Raw genomic sequence first — 25,910 nt, 5'->3', positions numbered from 1 at the left:
AAGTCTGTGGCTCGGCAGGGGCGGAGCCCGCGGCCCGGGGCGTGCCGGGCGGGCGGCGGGCGGCGCCGGGCCTCTCGTCATGGCGGCCGCGTCGGTGTCCAGCTGCTGGCTCGTGGCGTTATTACTTCTCCCCGCGGCCGCGGTCTACGAAGACCAAGTGGGCAAGTTCGATTGGTGCGTATGCGCAGGGCCGATTCGGGCGGCAGGCGACGGTTCGCCCACGACCGGTTTCCTACCCGCTCCGGAAAAGGGTCGCTAAGCGTCAGAACCGGCCGGATGGCAGTGCGTTTGTGCAGGAAAGGGGTTGACCATCCCGCGGGACATCCCTGTGGGGCTCGGGGCTGCTCTGGGGCGTGTGTTGAGCACATTAAATCGGCGACAGCAGGGCTTCCAACTGACCGCGGGTCCTTTTTAAGGAGGGTCCCCTGTTCGGCCCTGTAGGCCGCACGCAGATGAAGTCAAGGCCAGCCCGCCAAGCCGGCCTTGTCCTCCAGGCGCGCCCGGAGCCCGGTCCCAAAGTCACCGGCCCTTCCTCCTTCGGCAGGCGCCATTTAGGGGACGGTTAGGTTTTCTGGTCGGCTGGCTGCGGGGGTCGTCAGTCTTCACTGAATTCCCACCCCTCCTCGGCCTGCTGTTTCCTGCGCACGTGGCTGGGGCCTGGGGTCTCAGGAATTCCAAAATGTGCTGGCTCACCCCTCTTTCTCCAGGGACTGCTTCCTCCCAGCCCAGTCTTGTCCTAGGCTCAGAGCACAGTTCCCTCCCACCTTTCCCCACACCATCGAAAAGTTGACATTTGTTCGTTCATTCCAGCCGATTCTCACCGCTTAAAAGCCCAGAGTGGAATTGCTTTGGGTGAACCCAGATTTGATCTACACCGTATGTTACCTTCTAGAGCAGTTCTGAAGACGCCTGAAGTGAGCCCTTAAGTGATTGATTCAGCACCATGCCTGGTCCATTGAGTGCAATCGTCAAATGTTGTTACTCATTATTACTAATGGATCGAACATTTGTCCTTCAGAGTCCAGATCGCCTCTCTGAAATCTCTGCCTCAAATGGATTCGCTTTTGTTGACTGCCTGTTACACGCCTGGTGTCCTAGGTGCTGTGGATCTGGAGATAGTCTAGTGGGACAGAAAGATCTATTAGTATGATTCTAGGCAGTGTGACAAATATATGTTAGCGTAACTTGGGAGAAGGACAAGGTCGGCTCCCGCAAAGGGTTTACAGTCCCAGAAGCCCACAGGGGCAGTTTACTCTGTCCTGCCTGGTTGCAGTACCTGGACTTTTGAGATCCTGTAGCAGTGCTGGGGAGGAGCTCCCAGTGTCCTGGGTATACATTATAAACGCACTGAGGAGCCCGGGTGGTGCAGTGGTTATGAGTTGGGCTGGAATCCGCACGGTTGTCATTTGAAACTACCAGCAGCTCTGGGGGACAAAGACCAGACGATATGAGATTTTGCCCGTGGGATTTTTCAGCATTCGAGACTTGCATTTTTTCTTTACCTTTCTGAACTTGAGGGCTGAGTGGGTGCTTCCCTTTCGGGTTCCCCCCAATGCTTGTCTTCCCCAGCCGTCCCTGGACATATCTTCAGCTCTTTTATTTCAACGTTTCATCAGGAACTAGCTACGAAAAATTTGTAAATACATTTTACCAAATTGCTAAACATTTTATTTGTTTTGTTTATTGTGGTACGTTTAGTTTTCTTTTTATACCTAGGTGTATTTTTACATCTCTCATGAGCTGGCATTTCTTGGTAGTCCGCAGAAGACAGATAGTATTTCAAAAGCACATAGGACTTAGAAGTAGATGGTCTTAGCTCTAGGTTCTAGTTGTGACAGTACTTCATTGGCTTCTCTGGGCCTGGTTTTCTCACCTGCATCATGGGAGTAATAGCACTGTCCTACGTCGGGTACAGTGAAACTGCATTGGTGAAAATATGGGGAAATGCCAGGTGCCATGTGAGCCTCAGTCTTTGTTAAACCTCTGTATTAACAGGCTTATATTTTAAAAAACTGGACAAGCAACAGCATGGTGAGGGAAATCTAGTGTAAATGTCATTCTGGGCTAGAGATGCCAGGATTTCGTCATTAGCAGCCACATGCCTCCTGCATACTTGGCAGTGATACAAGCTCTACTCTGAGCTTCATGTACAGTGTTGAGAGTGATGGGATGGATATGTCCCAAGAAAAGTGTGAGTCGTGATTCAAATGGATTCCAGATGTGTGGACCAGTAGGGGCTGCGGAGGACAACTGGCGCAATCAATGGATGGCATTTTGTGGGCTGTAAAAACTCAGTGCTGACTCATAGCAACCCTACAGGACAGGGTAGAACTGCCCCTGTGGGTTTTCAAGACCGTACCTCTTTATGGGAATAGAAAGCCCCATCTTTCTCCCGAGGAGCAGTCGGTGGTTTTGAACTGCTGACCTTGATCACAGCCCAGCGGGTAATCATTACACCACCAAGGCTCCTTAGCACATCTGCCTAGTTTTTTCCCCAGTAGTCAGTAAAAATGGGGGAAAGTTGGATTGTATATTCACCAAGGGCAGGCCTTGCGTCCCTCCATGCGCGTGTCCTAGTTCTTTGTCCTCCTGCCAGTGAACAGCAAGGGCACAGTTGTCCGAGTGAGGCCCTTGCCAGCCTCCCCACCCTCCAACCCCCGGTCTGGGTCTTAGGACTGCATTTAACAGACTAATCATTTCTCTTGTTCCCTCTCTCTGACTACACTGTACAGAAACCTTGCTTTGGGTTAAAAAGCCTCTTATTAACAAATGCTTCTCATGCTCTCTCAAGGTGTGATGGTGGTCACCTTGCGAACCTTGTGTGTTGGGGCCCATGGCTTTTTCCTAAGTATTTTGTGCCGTGGTCATTTTGGCCACTGGTTTCCCCTCTGTATTCTTTCCTCAGGAGGCAGCAGTATGTTGGGAAGCTCAAGTTCGCCTCCTTGGAATTTTCTCCTGGATCCAAGAAGCTGGTGGTGGCCACAGAGAAGAATGTGATTGCGGCTCTGAATTCGCGCACAGGGGACATCTGTGAGTGACCCGCGTTTACTGGTTGGCTTGGGTGGCACAGCGGAACACGCTGCATCCACAATGGCCCGTGGCTTGTAAGTCAGCCTGGCTGCGTTAGGGACAATCTGGCCAAAAGATGGACTCTTCCCAAATCCTGATGCACTTTTTGGTTTCCCGTCTGGTCATCTTTGAATACTTAACAGTGCTCTTCAGACTTGGCTATTAGCAGATATGTCAGATGCTGGTGTGCAGCATCACTGCTATCGAGACTGAGTCATAATCGGTTGAGCAGCAGCAGCAGCAACGGTGTTATCAGTGCTAGGATGATGTCCCGAATCCCGGCAGCTCCAGAGTAGATGTCACTGCAAGACCCCACAGGGTGCTGTAGAGCAGCAACGTTCCCGTTCTTAAAGGACAGATGTCAGCTGCATTTTCTAGGCATTAAAATCCCGGAAGTAGAATGTACAGCTGCTGTTTTCCTTCTTGAGTGTTGGCATGTCCCTGTGGGGGCATCACGTGCCAGTGGGTGGGAGCGAACCATGGGCGGTTTGCTGCCTACCTTCCCACACCTGGAAAAAAATGGGACACATTGGGCACACAAAGCCCTGTCGTCCCTGATGCCTCTTTGTCGTTCATCGTGACGTGTGACCCTCCTGTCTTGCAGTGTGGCGCCATGTGGACAAGGGCACACCGGAAGGGGCTGTGGATGCCATGCTGCTTCACGGTCAGGGTAAGCACGGGCCAGCTGGGTCTCCCTGGTCTGCCCGACCTCCCCACTGCCTTGCTTCCTTTGTGGTACAGGATCTGGTAGGGGCAAGGGTGTGCCCCACAGTAATGGGCCCATGTATCATAGGTGAGGCTACTGCCCACAGACCCTAAGAGTGGACAGAGCAGCAGTGTGGGAGATGATTTCCCTGTGGTCTTGTCTTTTCTAGATGCAATCACTGTGTCTAACGGGGGCCGGATCATGCGTTCCTGGGAGACCAACATTGGGGGCCTGAACTGGGAGATAACCTTGGACAGTGGCAGGTAGAGGAAGAAGCTATATTTCACCTGGGCTTGGTAAAGGTTTTGCCACATACAGGAGAGTCTACACGGACAGCAACTTGGCTGCTTTTGCAGGGACTGCGGATGAGCCAGCAGTGGCCTACACGGACCCAGCGCGTGTTAGGGGCAGAGCCCTGTACTACTAGGGTTATTCTTGGAATGTCTTTTGGAATGTGACCAAACTGCAGTGTGCTAGGTGGGGGAACAAGTATCAAGCCTTGCATTCTGTGTGTAGAGAACTGCTTGAGCGATGTTACATCGTTGCTGTTTAGGTTACAGGATATTTCACGTTAGCTTATGTGTGCTCCAATCTCATTGATTCAGTAAGCATTTGGTGAACCTCCCCCGAGCCCCACCCCGTTTCTCTCAGGAAGGCTGGCCTTGCTGGATGGGTGCCAGAGTAGCGGTTGGGCTGGGGCCTCACACCACTGGGTCTGCTCAGTTTTCAGGCCCTGGGCTTGGTGGGCGTGCAGCAGTCTGTGAAGTATGCCGCAGTCCTGAAGAGGACCACGCTGTCCCTCCACTACCTCTCTAGTGGGCACCTGAAGTGGGTGGAGCATCTTCCCGAAAGGTAAGGCTGTCTTCTCCCTGCGTGATTGTGAGAGTCCTGACGCATTTGTTGTGAGTGAGCTGGCCGGGTGTGGCATGTGGCGCGTTGAGATCACCCGGTGGTGGTCTGGGTTACCCGAATGGGGCTTCATCTGGAGGATGCTGTGCCGGGAGGAGAAAACTCTCGAACGTGGGCACAGTTAGAGCCAGCTGAGGAGGGCACGCGACTCCCTCACTCGAGGGTAGAGTTCGTGGGGCTTCTCAATTTCTGGGTAAGGCAGCTGGAACTCCCCCCTGAGACGAAGCTGGCTGGCCGACTCTAGAAGAGCCTGGGTAGGGGTTGAGTGAGAGTGGACGTGGGCCCGGTGGAAAGCATGGAAGCTGCACAGGAATGGCAGGGAGGCATCTGTTCAGACCACCTGTGCGCATTTCCCAAGTTTAGGGCAGGGATCCAAACCACATTCTTTTTTACCTCACATTCTTAAGAGACCACCTGGGTTACAGCCATACCTCTGTGGTACACCACTGGGGAATTGTGCGGAGCTATAGTGTACCTGACCTGCCTCGAGGGGGCAGTCTTACTCAGCTGATGGTTGCGGGGCAGGAAGGTAGGTCAGCCCCAGTGAGGCCCTATTTTCTGATTTTTACTGCTAAGCTAGAAATCTGAGTTTTACATGTCATCGCAGTTTTAAAGGCTGTCAACTAATTCAAGCTAAAACAAAAATGTGTGCATTTAGCCAAACCTGTTTGCGGACTGAGTGTGTAGCATTTGCCTGAGCCCTGCGGCTGGCTGAGCCCTGGGACTGCAGCTCTTGTCCTGCTCTGCCTTCCGCTCATAGCGACAGCATCCACTACCAGACGGTGTACTCCTACGGCTCGGGGGCCGTGTGGGTCCTCGGGCTTGTGCCCTTCAGCCATGTGAACATTGTCAAATTCAACGTGGAAGACGGAGAGATTGTTCAGCAGGTACTCGAGGCCAAGGGGATTGGGGCAGGGAGTTAGGAGAGCCCTGCTTTGCCGGGGGGCTGGACACTTGGCTGGGTGGATGTGGGTACCAGAGCCTCTTACCGTCCCTGCTTCAGGTCACTGCCACATGCTTTCTCCTTCTCTTCATGTTTCTTTTTCAAATCCATAAAATGGATTAATCATTTTACTTTTTTTTAATCAATCATTTTACTGGGGCTCTTATAACAACCCATACATCAAATGCATCATTATTCATGTCTTACACTGTCCGCTGACTCCCTTCACCCACGTTTCCTCCTCACATTTTTTAAGCACTCAAAAAAATTGCACCCTCTGGCTGCTGCCTGTCAGACAGGATAAGGGAATGCTTCAAAATTGCGGTAGCACAGAATCACTTCCGACTCTGGGGTTCCTGGGACAGCACATCTTCTCAGGACCAGGCGGTATCGTCTGTGTCCTGCCATCTCGGGTGACAAGTGCCGGAGACCAGCCTTGGCCTGAAGTGGCAGGCTGATCAGAAAGCCCGTATAGCCTCTCTTTAGCTTGAGGCTGGTGGGCAGGGGGCCTGGGGAAACAGATGGGGCCCTAGAGCTGACCAAGGAGAACCTGTGCAGAGGAGCCCCAAAGGAGTCTACCAGTGGTGCTGCTGAAGCGGGAATGCGGGGATTCTTGGCCAGCCTCTTCTCACCCCTTGCCTTGCAGGTCAGGGTTTCGACCCCTTGGCTGCAGAGTCTCACTGGAGCCTGTGGTGTGGTGGACGAGGCTGTGCTGGTGTGCCCGGACCCGAGCACACGCGTCCTACACACTTTGGCCCTGGAGACGGAGTGGGAGCTGAGGCAGATTCCGCTGCAGGTGAGGTGCTCCTGTCAGGAAACCTGCCTACAACAACCGAAGGGCTAGTCGGCGCAATTGCGCAGCAATAATACATAAAGACCATAGTAAAGTCATGGACACTGGGAAGAGAAGATAAAAGGGGTTCAGACACACTTACGGCAGCACGCTCACTTAGCCCCTCTCGACGGGGCCCGTGGAGCTGGAGGGAGAACCGTAAGACACGCATCATTCACTAGTTCCATGCGTCACAAGGTGGGTGGTATCTACAGTGAGGTCCTCACAGGTGAGGAAGCCTAATGCCTGCACTGGGAGAAGGTGTGAGTGGGTGGTTGACATGGCAGGAGGAGAGAGCAAAAGGCCGTCTGCTGTTAGAGGGAGACAGAATCCACCATGTGCTCACTGAAAGGCAGCAGAGCTGTTGGGGAGAATCTGTGGGAATGATTCTTAAAGCAGGATCAGGTACTTGGACTTTATCTCTGACTTAGGCAAAGTGGAGGCTTTCCTGCTGTGGAATACCAGCTTTCCAGATTCCCTCTGTGATAAGTTAAGGAATATAGTCCTGGTCATACTTCCCTCAATGTGAGTTTCCCATGCACTCCAGCACCGAGCCCGGGCCCAAGGTCTTGCCAGGGCTTTGGAAAGGTGAGCCTGACTCCCTGGAAGGCCTTCTTCCCAGGCCCTGCTGCCTCCTTGAGCCCTGGCAGCTGACAGAGAATGTTCAGGCCTTTGAACTGGTGGCGAGAAGTGGGCCACTGTCTCCTCTGGGGAACATGGATGTGTACTTCAGAGCCGAGTGGCCTACTTACTTTACTGGCAGTAGCTAAGTGGGGCAGATGCTGCTGCCCAGGGTGGCTCTGTGACTTGTTACCATCTGGCCCTTCTTGTCTCTCAGTCTCTCGATTTAGAATTTGGAAGTGGATTCCAGCCCCGCATCCTGGCCACGCAGCCCGACCCAGTGGATCCACCCCGGGCCCAGTTCTTCCTGCAGTTAGCCCCCAGCCACTATGCTCTGCTGCACTACCATCACAAGACCCTGAGCCTGCTCAGGAACTTCCCACAGGTAACCACGGGCCACTGGGACCCCAGCAAGACCAGCTCCCCCTCTGAGTTCCCCGGTGAGTGGGGACATGAAGCTCAGCTCCCCTGTGGGTCCTGAGAGCATCTTGGGGACTTGGGTTTGGCCCCTGTATGCGGTACAGGTTGAGGAGAGTTCGACCTTCAGCAGTCTTCCCCTTCGTTCCCATCTCCTTGTAATTATTTCCCAAAGCCTGGGGCACTTTCTATTCCAACTGGCAGTCGGCGTGACACATGGGAATGGTGACCTTTGTGAGGCTTCTGGCCCACCCGGGCCCCACTGGTGAACCAACACCTTGCCTTGTCCCCAGACTGCCCTGGTGAGCTTTGCCACCACTGGCGAGAAGACAGTGGCGGCAGTCATGGCCTGTCTCAATGAAGCGGTGAGTACCGAGGAGAGGCTCAGTCAGCACTGGGCTAGGCTGTCGGGAATTCTGCCAGGAACCCTGAGAATGAGCAGGCTGGGCCCATGGACCTGGTCACGTGGAGCTAGAGGCTGTAGAGAAATGAGTTTTCACCTACAGAACTGCCAGCACCCCTTCTCCACCCAAGATCGGACCCAAACAGGAAGGGCTTGCATGCACAGAACCCCATAGGGGTCGCATCAGCTTTCTGGGCAGCGTGAGAGTGAGGTTTCCTGGCTTCGAAGGGCGGAGGGTTGGGGTCAGGGTGGTGCTCAGAAATGAAAGCCTCCATCTCAGTGCCTGGGAAGGGAGCGGGAACCAAGCTTTCTCTTGTCTCTTTCTCCAGCAGAAGCCTAGCAGCTCTGAAGATGGGTCAGTGGGGAGCAGCTCAGAGAAGTCAAGTCCCAAGGTAGGCAGTGGTACCTGACGACAAGGGGCCCATCAGGGATGGTGGTAGGCTGCAGCCTAGGCTGTGAGTAGGTGTGGCGTTCCCAGCCTCCACTAGGGTTTCTGAGTTGTGGGTGGCTAGGTAGACTCCTAGCCCCTCTCCCCTTTCCTTTGTGAGGCCCTATGGTCGAGGCAAGTGGCAGTGGGTGTGGTTGCTCTGAAGTGGAGGGGTGGGGGTATGGGGTTTTTGAAAGGCTCTTGCCTTGGCCAAGTTTACAGCCTTCCGTCTCCCTGGGAGGCCTACTGCATTACACCAACTTCTTTCCAAAATGAGCACAGCACTTAGGAATAGGTTTTAAGGTACTTGAATTGTATGTTCATTGAATTATACGTCAATGAAACTGCTAGATACAGAAGCAAGTGCGTATGAGGAAAAAACTTTAAAAATGACCTTTTAGGAAAACATTAAAACCAATTACCATGGGGTTGGTTCCTGCGCATGGTGAGGCCATGTGTCAAAAAGGAAACAAAGTAAAATGTAAATATGTCCTCTTTGGGGGAGCAGATCACCAAACCTTTCTTCCTTGGTTCTTCGAAGTGGCCTGGGGCCTCTAGCCTTTGGGTAGCAGCTGGCAGGCTGACCGTGTGTCCCACCAAGGGCCTCCCAGAACTAGCATAGGCCTTGGCATTTTATATATTTACCAAGGACTTCCCTCTGCCTCCGGGTTTAGCCTTCTTTCCGTTACATCTGTCTCCTTTGGCCTGGCTCCTTCTCTAGGGCCTTTGTCCCCAAACTCTGGATTTCCCTGAGCCTTTGCTTTTGGAAGGCTGGGGGCTCCCCTCTGGTTAATTGCCCGCTTTCTGTACCCTTAGGACTCCCTGACCTGCTTCAACCAGACGTACACCATTAACCTCTACCTGGTGGAGACAGGCCGGCGGCTGCTCGACACCACAATCACGTTTAGCCTGGAGCAGAATGGCACTCGGCCTGAGCGGGTGAGCAGAGCCTTGGCCTTCGGACCAAGGTGGCATAGCGTGGGGCTTGGTCAGCTCAGGACCAGGTCACGGGCCCTGGAATTGGGCTCTCTGGCCCTGGGTTCTGGCTCCTCTGGGCCACTGGCGCATGATAAATCCTTCTGGGCTCCATAGAGGCAGGCATTGTGTCTGTTGACCTGTGACAATGGTGTAGCCCCTCAGCAGTCTTGTGGAGGGGCAATACTGACTTTGTTTCCCCAATAAGGGAACTGGTGACATGCTGGCCTTGTCCACAGTCACAGGACTAGCGAGGTGGGCCTGGAGTCCTGCTCAGCTCTGTCTCCCTGCCCGGCCTGCACCGTCATCTCTGGTATTGCCTTGTGTACGCGGATCTATGTTCCAGAGCTGCTCTGGACTAGGAAGTGGGCACGTCAAGGTTTCCTCTCGGTTCCTTGGGACACGCTCTTCAGAGGCTGCAGACCTGGAGAAGGACATCAGGTGGGAAGGTGAACGAATGTCGTCGGCAAAGAGGAAGACTTGATGCGCTGGAGTGACACGGGCTGCAGCACTGGGCTCAGACACAGGAGTGGTTGTGACCTTATGTTCAACAGAACAAAACACTGTCCGGTCCTGTGCTTACGGCTGGACATCCGCAGGACAGGGCAGTGTTTTATTCTGTTGCACATAGCATCACAATGGGAGCCCGCGCTACATCACCTGACACACGCTGACCTTCTTAAGAGCCCTAGTTTCAGAGCCATAGACTGGGATTCTGGTGGATGTGGTGTGTTGTGCTGGGATCCACTTCAGAAGGCCCAGTGGCTTTGGGGTTGAGTAGCTGTGTGTGTGCATCTAGCCTCGCTTGGCCTTGGTGGCTCTTAAGGCTGGGTGGTGAGCGGAAAGACCAGCTTTGAGCACCTCCCTCACTGTGGGCAGCCATGGGAGGTGGGCGGTTGAGCGGTGCTGCTTCCTCCTCAGGGAGGTGCCTCCCTTGTTGGCTTTGAGGACTGTGTTGCGCTGTGGGAGGCACTCCCTCAGGGAACCAGCAGCCCCGCCCGGGGCCCAGACGTGGTGCAGCAGCTTGGCGCTGAGTCTGGGGTTCTGGGGCTGATGGCGTTGTCTTGCCTCGTGCTCACAGCTGTACATCCAGGTGTTCCTGAAGAAGGATGACTCCGTGGGCTACCGGGCCCTGGTGCAGACGGAGGATCACCTGCTGCTTTTCTTGCAGCAGCTGGGTAGGTGCCTCCTTCTCCTCAGTTTCTGAGTTCTGCTCGTGGTCCCCGTGGTGCTCACCTTGCATGTTTTCTCCAGAACCAGGTGTCATCTGTGGACCAGTTCCTCAGCACGATGGGGGGACGGGCGGGGGGGTGTTGGGTCCCTAGCACTTTACTCGCTCACCTCCTCGCTCCAGCCCTTTGCCAGTGGGCCCTCTCTCTTTCCGGGCAGGGCTGCCAGCATCCCCAAGCCCCCTGCAAGGGCCCCTTGCTTCTAGGGGAGGCAGGCTCCGCTTTTTAAAGGGCTGCTTTCTCCAGCAGGCAAGGCGGTACTGTGGAGCCGGGAGGAGGCGCTGGCAGAAGTGGTGTGCCTTGAGATGGTGGATCTCCCCCTCACGGGGGCGCAGGCCGAGTTGGAAGGGGAATTTGGCAAGAAGGCAGGTAGGACTCTCAGGGCTGGGGACTGCAGGGTTTCCAAAGGGGCTGCTCTGGGAGTGAGTGGGCTTGTAGTTGGGCCACAGATACCATCTCCCAGCATCCCTGGCTGCCTGGGCTCTGACCTTTTCTCTCCAAGTGGACTGTGCACCCTTCTTGGGAAAAGAACCCTGAGGACTAGTGTAGTAAGAGCTGCCGGTGCCTGAGCACCTGTTCTTCCCAGAGCAACAGTCAAGTCCTGGGGGAAAGTCCTAACCGGTTGGTCTGGGTATCAGGTAACAACCCAGGGCCCTAGGAAGCCAGCCACAGCCCTACCCTGCAGGGACCTGAGCTGCTTTGCCAGCGTTCAGCCCTGCCCTCTGCCCATTTACCCTGACCCAGCATCATTGCCAGGGGCCCCACTGTGGGCCGACCACCCTGCTAGGCACTGCAGCTTTTCTTGAGCCCAGGATGAACTTGACTTTACTGTTTGTTTCTGCGGCCTGGATCCAGCGATTCAAGGTACAGCCTGTTTCTGGCCGCCTTGTTGCTTGTTGCCTGCCCACTGTGTTCCCTGGTTGAGTGTCAGTGAGCTGCATGCGTGTGTGTGTGTTTTCCCACTGCTGCGCTTGTCACTTTCCCTGCTCGCCATCACTTCTTGAGCTGAGGTGGCTGGTGAATGCACAGAGGTGGTACTCCTTTCGAAGGCACGTCGGCCGTGTGCCAGGCAGTGTGCTCCATCCTGTGTGCATGTCAGGCTTTTCAACTGCCCCACAGAGGACACGCCTTTGTGTAGACAAGGAAGCCAAAGGACCTTGTTGAAGGTTAGCCACTAACTGTTACCGGGGCTGGGGTTTGACTCCAGGACTGCCAGGCTCCAGGGCAGGCTCCACTCTGCTCCTCTGCATGTGAGCGCACGTGTGTTCTGTGGAGGCAATTGGGTGGGGAGCGCCTTGTGAGTCGGGAGAGTGAGAGTGGACACTAGTCCCAGGCGTGGCTGCAGAGGCCTGAGGGGGTCTAGGATAGACCGGGGCCTCGGGGAAACCAGATGCACTGCCATCAAGTCAATACTCATAGCCACCCTGTAGTGGAGGCTAGAACTGCCCCGGTGGGCGAGAGAGAAAACCCCATCTTTTTACATGGAGTAATTGGTGGTTTCGACTTGATTTTGCAGTTTGCAACCCAGTGCATAACCACTGTGCCACCAGGCCCCTTTAGACTCATCTGTAAGGGAGATGTGGGCTTTGGTCGGGGGAGGAAGGGAAGCTCCTGCTCGTGGTATGCCTACATGTGCACCCTGGCTTTGCCACGGCAACCACGGGGTGTGGTGACATTGCAGTATGGCTGCATTCTGCACGGCACACTCTTAGCAAACCCTTAGTGTCCGCCACGACTCTGGGCAGGTGGGAGAGCTCAGAGGCAGGTAAGTGCATTTGGAGGCTGCTGCATGGCAAGACTAAGTGAACCCTTGGGCCTTCGAACCAAGCCTGCACCTTGAGCTTTTGGTCCAGGGTATGAAGGACTTGATCGCCCTGCAGCAGAGAGCCCGCTCTGGTTAGGAAAAGCAATCCCCCCTGCTGGAAACGGCTGGTCTGATGAGGCCCTCAGCTGCATTACCTTCTCCTTGACCCCAGACGGCTTGCTGGGCATGTTCCTGAAACGCCTCTCGTCTCAGCTCATCCTGCTGCAGGCGTGGACGGCCCACCTCTGGAAAATGTTTTATGATGCGCGGAAGCCCCGAAGTCAGATTAAGAATGAAATCAACATTGACACCCTGGCCAGAGATGAATTCAACTTGCAGAAGATGATGGTGATGGCGACAGCAGCAGGCAAGGTGAGGAGGCTTAGGCCCCGAGAACCCAACCTTCTGAAGTCTGGTGGGCAGGGAACAAAGGGAATCGCACTGGTTCTCATTTCCAGGGGGTAAGAATCAAGGGTTCGGTTGGTCCTCCTCAGAGCAAGCCATTGTCTGTGTGTCTCGCAGCTGTTCGGCATCGAGAGCAGCTCTGGCACCATCCTGTGGAAGCAGTATCTACCCACTGTCAAGGCCGACTCCTCCTTTACGCTGATGGTGCAGAGGACCACTGCCCACTTCCCCCACCCTCCGCAGTGCACCCTCCTGGTGAAGGACAAGGTGAGGCCCTTGACCCATAGTTCTGCCTTGGCATTTAAGATGTTTGTAATGGAAATCTCCAAGGCCTTTGGGATTCTGTGTTAGGGTTAGAGTGTGGTTTCTTTTCAGTTCTGGCCTCGGGGGAGGCAGTGCTCAGTGCCGGTGTGGAATGGACCAGCTCTCCTCCTTCCCAAGAGTAAGCTGTTGTCAGTGGCTGCTTTCTGGTCTGTAGCCGAGCAGGAGCCCTGGTGGTATAGCGCGTCATGTGTTGTGCTGCTCAGGAGGGTCAGCATTTGAGAACGGGCTTTCTGCTCACAGCAGATGAGCTCCGGTCTCAAACCCACGGGTTGCTGTGACTTGGAGTCCACTCTGCAGTGAGAGGATTTCTCGGTAGAGCTGCACTTCCCAGAATAAGAATAGATTTAAGAAGAGCCTGGGGTGGCGGTTCTCAGCCTTCTTCAGGCCATGACCTTTTCACACAGTTCCTCACAGTGCTGACCCCCAACCAGGGGTCTTCATCACTGCCATTTTGCTACTGTGATGAGTCATCGTGTAAATATCTGATACGCAGGATGGATTTTCATTGTTACAAATTGAACATAGTTAAAACGCAGTGACTCATCACAAAAGCAGTATGTAATTATGTATTGTGAAATACTCATTTCTAGTGACATCAATGAAATTGTCTTGAAGCATGCATGGGTAACAGTCTTCATGCTGGGTACATGAATGTGGGTGTATGTGCATGTGGGTAGACCCGCCTGGAGATGGACAGAGGAGCAGTGTCTTGGTTCCTAAGACTATTGGAATATGTGTTTTCCGATGGTCTTAGGCAACCCCTGTGAAAGGGTCGTTTGAGCCCCAGGTTGAGAACCGCTGGGTTAGGGGAAAATGGGAAGCTAATAATGATTCAGTACAAGAATAAAGAAAGTGTTCAAAAACTGATGGTGGTGATCTGTACAACTCCTCTTGATGTGACTGAACTATCGAGTTGTATGATACGTGAATTATATGTCAACAAAACTGTTGAAAAACAGTAAAGTGTAGTTTAAAATAAAAAGTCAGTGAAGAAATTTAAAAGTCGTGTCTCTCTCCATCCCGCTCCTCCGCAATAGATTTTTAGGGATTCAATTTAGGGCTGTTGGGAGGAGGCGTTTCAACACTTTTGAAGTACCATATATACTCGAATATAAGCCGACCCGAGTATAAGCCGAAGCACCTAATTATTCCTGGGAAACCAGAAAAACTGATTGACTCCAGTATAAGCCTAGGGTGGAAAATGCAGGATGTGAATTAACACAGGGACCAGAGGGGAGAGACGGAGCGCAGCCACAGACACATCCTTACCAGGTCAGCTGCCGGTGTAAGAGAATCACTATGGGTGCTTCTGCAAATTGGAGGCGTCCACGTCATAGGTCGGCTCTGATTGGTTAGATGTGAGCAAACAAACATTCAAAGCCCTGCAGTGTCAGCGGGGCTTTGAATGAACAGTGGAGGAACAGCATTCACCCGCGAGATGTTACACCTTGCTGGGGTACCACTGACCTGTGTATAAGCCGAACCTGGTTTTCAGCACAGTTTTTGTGTTGAAAAAACTCAGCTTATCCACGAGTGTATACGGTAGGCTGCCCTGAGGGCACAGGCTTGCTACTGGACCTTCAGTATGTCCAGTTCTTGGTTAGCTTAGAAACCACAGGTGGTCTGACCTCTTCGTTTTGCCGTTAGCTTCGGAGACCATTGACCTATGGCCCAGGACTTTTCCAGCGAGAGGGCAAAGATGCTCTTGCTTAGCATTTGCATTGTCTTGATGCTGGTGGGCCTCACCGTTTGCGTGTCTCTTTCAGGAGACGGGAGTGAGCTCTCTCTACGTCTTCAATCCCATTTTTGGGAAGTGGAGTCAGGTGGCTCCCCCAGTCCTGAAGCGCCCCATCTTGCAGTCGTTGCTTCTACCCATCATGGATCAAGACTATGCCAAGGTGTTGCTGTTGATCGATGAGGAGTACAAGGTACTGTGCCTCAGAGCGGGGATGGGGAGGGCATCCATCAGGGCCAGTACACGGGCAGCACTCGTGCTCCAGCACAGCCTTACGCAGCTTTCTTCCACACTTGTCAGAGCTCGGGTTCTCACAGAGCTGACTTTAAATTCCCAATTGAGTCTGGCGGGGGGTTGATTCCTTGAAGACTGCCTATCTTGTTCCTTAAGCTCTCCTTCTGATGGGGAAATGATCGGGAGTCGGGGGAAGCTGGCCCTAGATTCCCAGCCCTCTCCGTTGGCTCTTTTGTTGAGCTCTCTGGCTTCCTCCAGGTCACCGCTTTCCCAGCCACCCGGAATGTCTTGCGACAACTGCACGAGCTGGCACCCTCCGTCTTCTTCTATTTGGTGGATGCTGATCAGGGGCGGCTGAGTGGTTATCGACTTCGAAAGGTAGGCAAGGGGCCTGCGGTGCCCTTTGTGGGAGGGATGGCAGATGGTTTTTGGTTGTTTGGCTAAGAATGGAATTAAGCTACTAAATAATATAATCTTCCAAAGCAAACTGAGTCCCTCCTGACTCATAGCGACCCTGTAGAACAGAGTAGAAGTGCCCTGTAGAGCCGCCTCGTTCCCCCTGAGGAGCAGCTGGTGGGTTTTGACCTACTGACATTATGGTTAGCGGGTAACGTGTAACCATGACACCGCCTGGCATAAACCAAGATTACTGTTAGTTCTGGTGTGTGGTTTGGATGCAGTCATTTGTTCAGTTAGTGGGCAGCTCTGTTTAAATGCTGGGGACACAGCAGTGCACGGTGGAGCAGGCAGCCTCCCTGGGGTTTCCATGCCGCACTCCTGTTTTCTACCCTTCCTATAGCAGAGGCAAGGGGCTTCTCCATTTTCAGGGGTATGTGTGTGTATAAAATAACAAGTTCTCATGAGGGAGGGGGGAAGGGGAGGGAGGGGAAAAAAAAAAGAGGACCTGATGCAAGGGGCTTAAGTGGAGAGCAAATGCCTTGAGAATGATTGGGGCGGGGAATGTATGGATGTGTTTTATACAATTGATGTATGTATATGTATGGATGGCGATAAGAGTTGTATGAGTCCCTAATAAAATGTAAAAAAAGAAAAGAGAAAAAAATGATCAGGGCAAAGACTGTACATATGTGCTTTATACAATTGATGTATGTATATGTATGAACTGTGATAAGAATTGTATGAGCCCCAATAAATTATTAAAAAAATAACAAGTTCTTTATATCTGAAGCTGTTAATTGATGCACTTGACAGAATACGTGTTCTGAATTGTAGACATTGGAATAGAGCTGCCCTGGTCATGATCTCCTGGAGCCACCTCTTGTAAGAGCGATGTCCGTGAGCTCTTTATGACACCAGTGACCTGGTTCACGAGGGGCTGCCTCTGACCACAGATGAGGGGACAGGAAAACACTGTCGGTGTCTTTCATTTCATTTCCCACCAGCTTGTGGAAGCCCCTCACATATATTTCATTCAGGTCCACGTTTCCCTTTTCCCTTCGTGGAGGTGCATGGAATTATTTTGGAATGTACTGTTTTCATTTAATGTGTCTTCTGCGTCATGGTTTTTTGAATCAGCCTTTTTGTACTGAAGTGTGGTATAATACGCATTCAGCAGAGTGTAAAAAATCACCAGGTGACTGCTCAGTGAACCTTCACAAAAGTAGCAGGAAAATACAAACACATTGCTATTGTGTCGATTGCCGCTCCTGGTGACCTTGTAGCGCTGCCCATAGAGTTTCCCAGGCTCTGACCTGGAGAAAGCAAACTGCTACCGTTTTTTTTCCAGAGAGCAGCTGCGGGGTTCAGACCACTGATGTTTCCATTCACAACTGAGTGTTTAATCACTGCGCCACTGGGCCTCCTACAAGAGTGTGACCCCTAATCTAAACTCCCTGCCATTGAGTCTGCCCTGTGTGTCTCCAAGACTGAAACGCTCTCCGGGAGTAGAAAGCCTTGTCTGTCTTCCCGAGGAGCCCTGGCGGTCAGTTGATAGGCAGACAGGACCAGCGCATTCGGAAGGCCGCGTGCCTGTTTCCAGTCATTGCCCCACAGAGCCCCACCTAGTGTAGCTGTAAAACGCTTCAGCGAGCGCTACATGATTCACTACCCCTTTCTTGCGACAATAGGAGGAGCCCAGGGGGCTGCTCTGCCAGCTTGTGGGGTCAACACTGTGAAAATAGCAGCGGCTCGGTGGCCACGAGGACGATGAGGCTCTGTCCTCATGTGGAGAGTTACCATCTCAGAAATCCAGAGGCCCTTCTACTCTGTCCTGTAGGGTCCCTATGAGCCGGGGTGCCTCGGTGGCAGTGAAAGGTTTTCTTTGAGTTGGGGACAATACAGAGCTATGTAGGACTCCCTTCGAGGTCTCTGACAGTGAGGTAGTTCAGTGTGGGCCCCAGTATTCAGGGGACTTAGGTCACATTAATAAATACTCATTTCTTCTTAGACCACATCCACTCAGATAATGGGCACTGGCTTCAGTGTCTTTCACAATAAATTGAGCATCACAGTTTCTTCACAAACTACATGGTTCCTGTCATTCTGGGGACCCCCAGAATGCACACTGATTTCTGCTCCTTAACGCACAAAGTTCCTGGAACATGGGCTACGGCCCTTGCCTGGCACTTGGCTGGGACTCGGGTATACATGGCAGCTCTCTTGCCCCTGCCGCAGGACCTCACCGCTGAGCTGAGTTGGGAGCTGACCATCCCCCCAGAAGTGCAGCGGATCGTCACGGTGAAGGGGAAGCGCAGCAGTGAGCACGTTCACTCTCAGGGCCGAGTGATGGGGGACCGGAGCGTGCTCTACAAGGTACTGCAAAGTGGGCTTCGTCCCACAGTTGTGTGATTACATGGCATAGTCACGTGCAGCTCAGGGCCTGGCACGTGGTCGGTTGTTGCCATCATGGTCCTCACAGTGAGAGGAATGTGTGTGTGTCCGTCTGTGTGCGGCCCTCTGGCTGGCAGTGGGAGCCAGCACTTGGCATGCACAGCACCTTGGGAGAGAAAAGACTCGTTCTCATCAGGAGCAGCTGTACTGCGGTATGCCCAGGCCTCGGTGCCCTATTCCATTGCACCCACCTCAGGGTTCGCCCCACCGTGGTACAGCTGCTCCCCAAAGGATGAGCCCGGTACTGGACTGTCAATCCTCTGATTTGGCTCTGCCACAGACCTGTTCTTCTAACGGGGAGTCAGTTTGGAACTGGGGCTTCTGGAACGTCATTTTTACCACCATAATGGATGTAGTAGTCCTGACTTGGTAACATCGGCATCATAGGATTGTTTTGAAGACAAATAACGTGTAAATGATTAAATTAGTGCAAGCCACATAAAAACCCACTGCTACAAGTCAGTACCAGTCACCCTGACCCTGTGGGACAGTAGAACTGGGCCCTCGGGTTTCTGAGGCTGTAAACCTGTATAGGCTCAGCGAGAGCTTCATCTTTCTCCCTCAGAGTGGCTGGTAGGTTTGAACTGCTGACCCTGTGGTTACATCCTCAACACTTAGCAACTGTTCCACCAGGGCATCTTGTCTGCCACGTACGTTGTTTATGGATCACCTTTTCCAGGTGGCTGCACTTGTTTGACTTGCGCTTAGAAGAGGAGTTTTACAGTAAGATAAGATGCTTCCAAAAAGAGACTTGACGCTTCAGTTGGCTGTATTCATTGGGCAGCTAGGTGTTCTGGTTGCTGTCAGAGTCTGTTGCGTGTGTGGACCAGAATACGTACTGAGCTTATATGGGCCAGGAAAAATGGTGGAGTCACGATTTGTTTCATGTTTTTGATTTTTACAATTTTATCTCAAAGCCTGGGACTTTGGGGGGGGGGGAGAGATGTGATGCTTGTGTTTCTGTGCCTCTTGCTGAAAAGACTGGTATCTAGGATAGGACTCTTGATTCATATTCATTAAGCACATTTTATTTTTAACATTGGTTTTTTTCGTTTTTAGGAAACAGCTTTTGGGGATTTAGTTTTAGATTGACAGAAAAATTGCCAAGGTAGTACAGAGAGTTCAGTAGAATACCTTGCTGATCTCCCCTAGGTGGTTGGTGCATTCGGCTAAATGGAGAAGCCAGCACGGGCGTATGTTAGAAACTGTAGCGGGTTTCCCTATTTCTTATGCTGATGGCCTTTTTCTGCGATCGAATCCCATTCAGGCTCTCCCGCTACGTTTGTTGTCACGTTTTCTCTCTGGTCTCTGGCACTGTCGCAGGCATTCTTTGTTTATCATGAAGGTGAGAGCTTTGAGGCATGCCGGCTGGTCATTGTGTGGATGGTCCCTCAGCTCTCCTTTCTCTAATATTTTTCTCGTGATTAGGCGATGAGTTTTTGGAAGGTGAAGCAGCAGATATTTTCTGAATGATGCCAGAGCCCCAGTAGCATAATGGTTTGAATGCTGACTACAAAGGTGCAGGACGCTTTCTGCTCCCGTAAAGACGCAGTCTCAAGCCCACAGGCCCAGCTCTGGCTGCCCTGCGGGGCTGCTGTGAGTCAGACTGAACTCGTGCCAGTGGGTGTCGTCCTTTTGTTAGTTTAATTGGGTGTCAGCTGTGCTTTTAGGCACAGTGAACAGAGCAGACATTCCCTGCTGGCGTGCAGAACTGCTAATGATGCGTGTGTACATTGTATGGGCGGTCAGAAAGTGAGCAGAGGCAGAGAGAGGAAGGCGGAGATGACGAGAGGCTCGCCCAGAAAGTGCCGTTTGCGTGCAGACGTGGGAAGGGTGGCTTTGGCGCTTCCAGTGAAGAGCGAACGTCCTGGACGGGGGAGCCAGAGCACGCACGCCCCGGGTGCTCGAGGGACAGCAGGGAGCACAGTGCGAGTGGAACAGGATTTAAGTGAGGAGGAAAGCCAGGACAGAGGACATCAGAGAAACGACAAGACCCCATCGCCGGCCACCACTCTGGTCATTGAAGGAGGTGGTGGGGGTAGGTGCCACTTCCCACGCGTCGTGCCCCGATGGACAACTGCCCTGACCTGCGCCATCCTCACAGTGATGTTTGAGCCCATGGCTGCAGCCACGGTGCCAGCCCAGCTCCTTCACGGCCTGCCTTTTTTCACTTCTGCTCGACTCCACCAAGCACGAGTCCCTTCTCCAGGGGCCGGTCTCTTCTGATAATGTGTCCAAAGCACATGAGGCGAAGTCTTGCCATCCTTTCCTCTAAGAAGCATTCTGGCTGTACTTTTTCCGAAACAAATTGGCGTGTTCCTTTTGGCAGTCCATGGTACTTTCAGTATTCTGTCAGCACCGTAATGAAAACGCATCGATTCCTCTTCAGTCTCTCTACTCTGTGTTCAACTTCCACGTGCATAAGAGACGTAAGAACATTTTGAATGAGGCAGAGAGCCATTGAGCTTTTGAGCAGAAGAGTGACATAAATGACGGACGTTTACAAGAGAAAACTGGGTCTTCGTTGTAATCCAGGTGGCTAAACTTCGTGTGGAGGCAGGGGAGGTGGTAGGGAGCAGACTGTGGGTCACTGCGAAGGAAGAGCTACAGGATTTGTGGTCATACAGGATGCTGGGGGGTGTGTATGGCTTCAAAGGAAAGGCATCAGAGGTGATTCAGGTTTCAGGTGTGAGACAGAAAGCACACACTTGTCATTCCTGTGATGGAGACGCCTGAGGTGGAATGAGTTCTGTTTTGGACACATTACGTTTGAGATGAGACCAGGTGGGAAGTTTGTAGTTTGATGTATCCTTGCTTTTTGTCTCCCCAGAGCCTGAACCCCAATCTGCTGGCTGTGGTGACAGAGAGCACAGACACGCACCACGAGCGGACTTTCATCGGCATCTTCCTCATCGACGGTGTCACCGGACGCATCATCCACTCCTCCGTGCAGAAGAAAGCCAAGGGCCCCGTCCACATTGTGCATTCTGAGAACTGGGTGGTGGTAAGGAGTGATTGACAGACTCCAGCACCACAGCCACGTGGCTCCCGCTCCATCTCCACTCCTTCCCATAGCTCCTATTCCGGAAAGCTGGCGGCTATTGTGTGCTTTCATAGGTTCCCCTAACTGGATGGTAGCTGGGTCCCGGTGGGGTGCGCTCAGGAGTCAGGCTGTACAGCATTGAAGTAAAGCAGCTCCCTGTGCTACGCCTCTGGAAAGAGGACTAGCTAGTAGCAGTCAGCTCTAGCCAAGTGTAGACCAGAACCTGGTATGTACCCAGTGAAGATCCATTTGTTAATTGTGGTTGGTTGAAATTCCTTTATCTTCTGATGAGCTTTGGGTACTGTAGATGAAAGTGAGTTACCTTAATGGCCAAGAGGCAAAGTGGAATGTGAGGTGGTTTCTCTTTGTCCTTGACCTGAAGCTAAGGAGCAAAGGACCTCTCAGTGTGACTTGCCCTGTCCAGTTGAGGCCTGAGCTGCCCTTCCTCTCCCTGCAGTACCAGTACTGGAACACCAAGGCTCGGCGCAATGAGTTCACCGTGCTGGAGCTCTATGAGGGGACGGAGCAGTATAACGCCACGGCCTTCAGCTCCCTGGACCGCCCACAACTGCCCCAGGTCCTCCAGCAGTCCTACATCTTCCCCTCTTCCATCAGTGCCATGGAAGCCACCATCACGGAGCGGGGCATCACCAGCCGACACCTGCTGAGTGAGTGTCTGCGGAGATCTGCTTGCTGTAGGCACAGCAGGAGAGGGCTGAGCCAGACTGCCAATAAAGGGAAGGCTAGAGGAAGACTTTGCTCCCATTGAAAAATGCTCCCTAGTTGGGCGTGGTCGCCTGTTAGAGATGACCATCTCTCAGGCCTTGTTTCAGACAGACGACTCCCCTTCTTTAGTCTGCCTTTCCATTGAGCTCACAAAGTTGAACCTGGAAGCCACGGTTAGTATGTAGACAAGCCTGTTCTGATGGCTGCAGACATGGGCATGGCTCCAGAAGCTGTTGAGAATTTACGGACTGTTATAACAGATTGCTCTTGCGAGTTGATGCTCCCAAACATCTTTGGACTCTGAACCCTGCCTGGCCCTGGCATTGCGTTACTCTCGACCGTGAGGTGACAAGCTCCTTCAGCAGTTGCCCAGGTTTAATTCCCCACAGAGCAGAGCTCGGTTTTTGCTCAGTGCTCTGGCCTGCCACTGGCGCTGAAGTGTGGTCTTTTAGCTTCTGATGTCCCAAGATGATGTGTGGAGAAATGGGTATCCTCAAAAACGGAACCTTCTCTTAATTCAGCTGCACGGGTTCTTTGGCTGCTTGGCTTTTGCTCTGTAAGAATCTCCACCGAAAACCAAACCCATGGCTGTTCAATTGATTCCATATGGTAAAGCTCCTATGGAAGCAGAACTGCCCCGTAGGGTTTTTGACTCTGCTCTTTAAGAAGCAGCTTGCCTCCACTTTCTCTTGTGGAGAGTCTGATGGGTTTGAACCACTGGCTTTTTGGTTAACTTTGTGCTTAAACACTGTGCCATCAGGGCTCTCTGAGGTTACCTCACTGGTCCATAGTTTTTGCTCTATACTCTGCTTTTAATTTCTATAGGAGCCCTGGTGACATAGTGGTTACACATTAGGCTGCAAACTGCAAGATCAGCGGTTTGAAACCACCAGCTGCTCTGCTAGAGGAAAAGAGGGCTTTCTACTTCCGTGAAGCGTTACAGTCTCAGAAACTCCAAGCAGCCGTTCTAACCTGCCCTTACAGGGTCGCGATGAGTCCGTATCAACTTGATGGCATCGTGTTTGGTTTGGGTTTACTTGCTGTGATAATGGTAGTTCTGTCCCAGGTCCTAGTCTGGAATTGGACCAGAAAGAGCAATCACTTCTGTTGACTTCTTCTCATACAGTTGGGCTACCTTCAGGAGCAATTCTGTCCCTTCCTAAGGCCTTGCTGGATCCTCGCCGTCCTGAGGTCCCAACAGAACAGAGCAGGTGAGGCACTTGGGAGTGCGAAAGACCCCAGCCATAAGGAACACACTTTGTTGATAAGTTTGTGCTCAATTTACTGGGCTGTGCTAGGGCTTAGGGACACTTGCCTTTATATCACTTACATTCTGGTGGCGGAGATAATAAGATCCAAAAGATCTACCACTGTCAGTTCCAACTCCGAGCGGCCCCAATGGACAGAGTAGGCCCGCTCCGCAGGCCTCCTGAGGCCGTAATTGCTAGTGGCAGCCTGCAGCAGTGTCCTTTCCTCTGGAGCAGGTGGACCTTACGAGTAGCAGCTCAGTGCTTACACCATGGCACGCCAGGGCGCCTTCAACATAGGATACGTAGGTAAAGGTGGGTACGAAAATGAAAGAAAACAAAACAGATGGGGGCAGGTTAATTCTCAGGTGTCCTCTCTGCTAAGGCGCCTTGTTAGTAAAGACCCACAAGAGGTGAATAAGCAAGGCATGTGGGTAGCTGAGGGGAGGAGCTCTCTCCATCCAGTGCAAATGCCCTGTGACCTAATCACGCCTAGTGTACACAGGGGCCGGTGTGCCGGGAGATACACTCAGGACAGCGGGGATATGGGGACCAAATCACCTGGTCTTATTACCCATTAGCGTGCATTTTTGTTTTCCACCCATCACTTGTGCATATTTCCTTAGCCTCCACTTGAATTAAGGACGTGGGACGGTGAGCCTGGGTTGGGAACAGCAGCTCTCTTGGGCTAAAGAGGGAAAGGAATATGGTTTCAGAGGATTGTTGGAGAGAGGTTACCGTTGCGGGGAAGCTTGGGATCACAGGGCTTTCTTTTTCTGAGGTGTATGCTTGGAGAGGTGCTCTGAAGAGCAGGCTTGGCCTAGCGAGACAATTTGGGTCTTAGAATGACCTTGGCTTTCCTCTGCTGGGAAACACTGCCTGTATGCTGCTCCCCACCCCCCATTAAAGATTTAGCATAAGCTAGGAATCCGATCTGTCTATCCAGCCAGAGTTCTCTTACAGTGCTCCCTGACATTCAACCGACAAAGCAGACCTCTAGATGGGAGGGTAGATAATGGCCTGGAACCGGCCCCAGGGCTCAGAATGGTTAGCCACCCACCCTTAGCTGCTTTAAGACAGCCTGTTTACTGGTGTTTTGCAGAGAGGAGAATCTGATCCCGTATTCTCCAGATGTTCAAATACATGCAGAACGATTCATCAACTATAACCAGACTGTTTCTCGGATGCGTGGGATTTACACGGCGCCCTCCGGCCTGGAATCCACCTGTTTGGTGAGTGGAGCCCATTCCCAGCCTGTGCCCCCTCACGGCCACTGCCTGAGTGACTGGCGGCTGGCTGCTCTCCGTTTCACCTGTAGAGCGCAGCTGAGCATTCCACTCCCACTGTGGCCTGGATGGGAGGGTGTGGCAGACCCTGTTGCCTCTCTCACTTCCTTCCTGTTCCCTTCTACCTTTGCAGGTTGTGGCCTATGGGCTGGACATCTACCAAACTCGCGTCTACCCGTCTAAACAGTTTGATGTCCTGAAGGATGACTATGACTACGTGTTAATCAGCAGTGTCCTCTTCGGCCTGGTTTTTGCCACCATGATCACAAAGAGACTGGCTCAGGTGAAACTCCTGAACCGGGCCTGGCGCTAGAGACCAGCTGCCAACACGCGGAGAGCCGAGGGAACTGTGGGCCAGGTGAGCAGCTATCGCTGCAATTTGAGTGTGTGACGGACGCTCATCTCAGCAAAGCGTGGTGAGGAAGAGGACTTCCACGTGGTGCTCTCCGGGATGCGGTGTTGCGGGGTTCTGCTTTGGGGAGACTGAACCCACCCTCCGCTTTGACCACAAAGCATCTTGACGGACTCTCCCCCGAGCCCAAGGGTTGTCATTGCTGACTCCGGCACTGGCCCACCCATCACCGTTCCCTGCTGCTCTCTCTTACTAAGCTTTCTGACAGACTTTCTGTTGTGAGAACAGTTTGATTTCTTTTAACTTGCCTTCTGTGTTTCCCAGGTTTCTCTCCACATCACCCTTTCTCCTGCCTCTTGCTTCAAAGTTGGGAGGGAGCTTTTTTTTGAGAACTCCACTCCTGTAGAGCATATGCTGTTGGCCGAAATAAGATCTGTCCTTAGCCAAGGTTGGGTGACGGAGGCAGCCTTCCATGGCTTCTCTCTGGGAGAACTAAGAAGCTGCGGAATCCATACAATGGGGTCAAAGTTGCTGCTGAGTCTAGTTCACCCTCATTCATAACATTGGGCCGCCCCACCCTGGTTTCAACCTATCAGAAGCCAGGTTCAGCATTTTCAACCCGAGGTGGCAGGACTCGGGCCTCTTTAGAACTACTGAACTGTTGAAACTTGAAAGAAGCTCACCTGTGTTCCAATCATCTGTCCCGGAACCCCAACCACAGGCTGGTTTCCCCAGACCCCAGTTAGAGCAAGGTGTCTGTTTAAGAACCCCCGGTATTTATTTTTGGTTTTGTATATAAATGAACATGTGGGTCGCTGTGTTGCTCTTAAAGCAGCAGACTGGAAGGCTCCTGGCCGAACCTTGGGAGCTTCATAAAAAGAGGGGTGCAGAAAGGCTAGAGGTAGCAAATAGCTGTTTGTGCGACAACTTAATTAGGCGTGGTGAGGGGGCTTCCTCTCTGGAGAATGAACTATGGAGAGTGGGCCAGCTCTAGCTCTGGGGGAAGGGGTTTGAATAAAGACTGATCAATGGAATGGCTCCAAGTCCTTTTCTCTTTGTGTGTGTGTGTAGGGGGAGTGCTTTAGGGAAATCACTTGCGGCTTTTGCATGGGGGGCGGGGAAGGAGTACAGAAATGTTATGTGTATCTGTGTATCTTAATGACACCAGTTTCATCACTGATAAGTAGGGCAGGCTGTTTCAAAGCTTTTTCATGTTTCTGTGATCCCCAGCTGATGGTGGTACAAGGAAGAGAAGGCTTTCTATAAATGATTTCACTGGGGACCCAGAAGTATGAAGTGTAAAAAGTGTAATGTCAGAAGCCTCCTTTAGAAAAAGTCCTGCTGGAATTCAGATGGTCATCTAAACTCCTGCT

At 52.5% G+C, this 25,910-nt stretch overlaps 1 protein-coding gene across 3 annotated transcripts; it reads left to right on the top strand.

Moving 5' to 3' along the window:
• Positions 1 to 25,571, top strand: EMC1 (ER membrane protein complex subunit 1). 3 transcript variants are annotated; one of them, XM_075551373.1, is made up of 23 exons: positions 1 to 174; positions 2,906 to 3,030; positions 3,674 to 3,739; positions 3,945 to 4,038; positions 4,499 to 4,627; positions 5,445 to 5,571; positions 6,274 to 6,423; positions 7,298 to 7,465; positions 7,791 to 7,862; positions 8,230 to 8,292; positions 9,144 to 9,266; positions 10,384 to 10,480; positions 10,781 to 10,900; positions 12,508 to 12,707; positions 12,858 to 13,007; positions 14,831 to 14,992; positions 15,292 to 15,411; positions 17,668 to 17,805; positions 20,714 to 20,887; positions 21,384 to 21,594; positions 22,779 to 22,863; positions 24,002 to 24,131; positions 24,319 to 25,571. In XM_075551373.1, exons 1-23 carry the CDS (start codon positions 80 to 82, stop codon positions 24,496 to 24,498), a joined length of 2,979 nt encoding a protein of 992 aa, XP_075407488.1. In that variant the 5' UTR covers positions 1 to 79; the 3' UTR covers positions 24,499 to 25,571. The 3 variants fall into 3 exon arrangements, with proteins under 3 accessions (XP_075407488.1, XP_075407481.1, XP_075407473.1); XM_075551366.1 differs by having other exon boundaries at positions 2 to 174; positions 8,233 to 8,292; positions 10,778 to 10,900; XM_075551358.1 differs by having other exon boundaries at positions 3 to 174; positions 10,778 to 10,900.
• Positions 25,572 to 25,910: the final 339 nt, after the last annotated feature.

Source organism: Tenrec ecaudatus, chromosome 1 (assembly GCF_050624435.1).
Source record: "Tenrec ecaudatus isolate mTenEca1 chromosome 1, mTenEca1.hap1, whole genome shotgun sequence".
Classification (NCBI taxonomy): domain Eukaryota; kingdom Metazoa; phylum Chordata; class Mammalia; order Afrosoricida; family Tenrecidae; genus Tenrec; species Tenrec ecaudatus.
Note: the sequence above shows the minus strand (reverse complement) of the source record. Positions and strands in the feature narration are given on the sequence as shown.

What these genes read in the sequence shown, in the direction of transcription:
- EMC1 (XM_075551358.1), top strand. Translation starts at nt 80, where the DNA reads ATGGCGGCCGCGTCGGTGTCCAGCTGCTGGCTCGTGGCGTTATTACTT. An exon ending in GTGGAGCATCTTCCCGAAAG is followed by an intron (nt 4,628 to 5,444) that starts GTAAGGCTGTCT and finishes TTCCGCTCATAG; the next exon opens with CGACAGCATCCACTACCAGA. An exon ending in CCCTCCTGGTGAAGGACAAG is followed by an intron (nt 13,008 to 14,830) that starts GTGAGGCCCTTG and finishes TGTCTCTTTCAG; the next exon opens with GAGACGGGAGTGAGCTCTCT.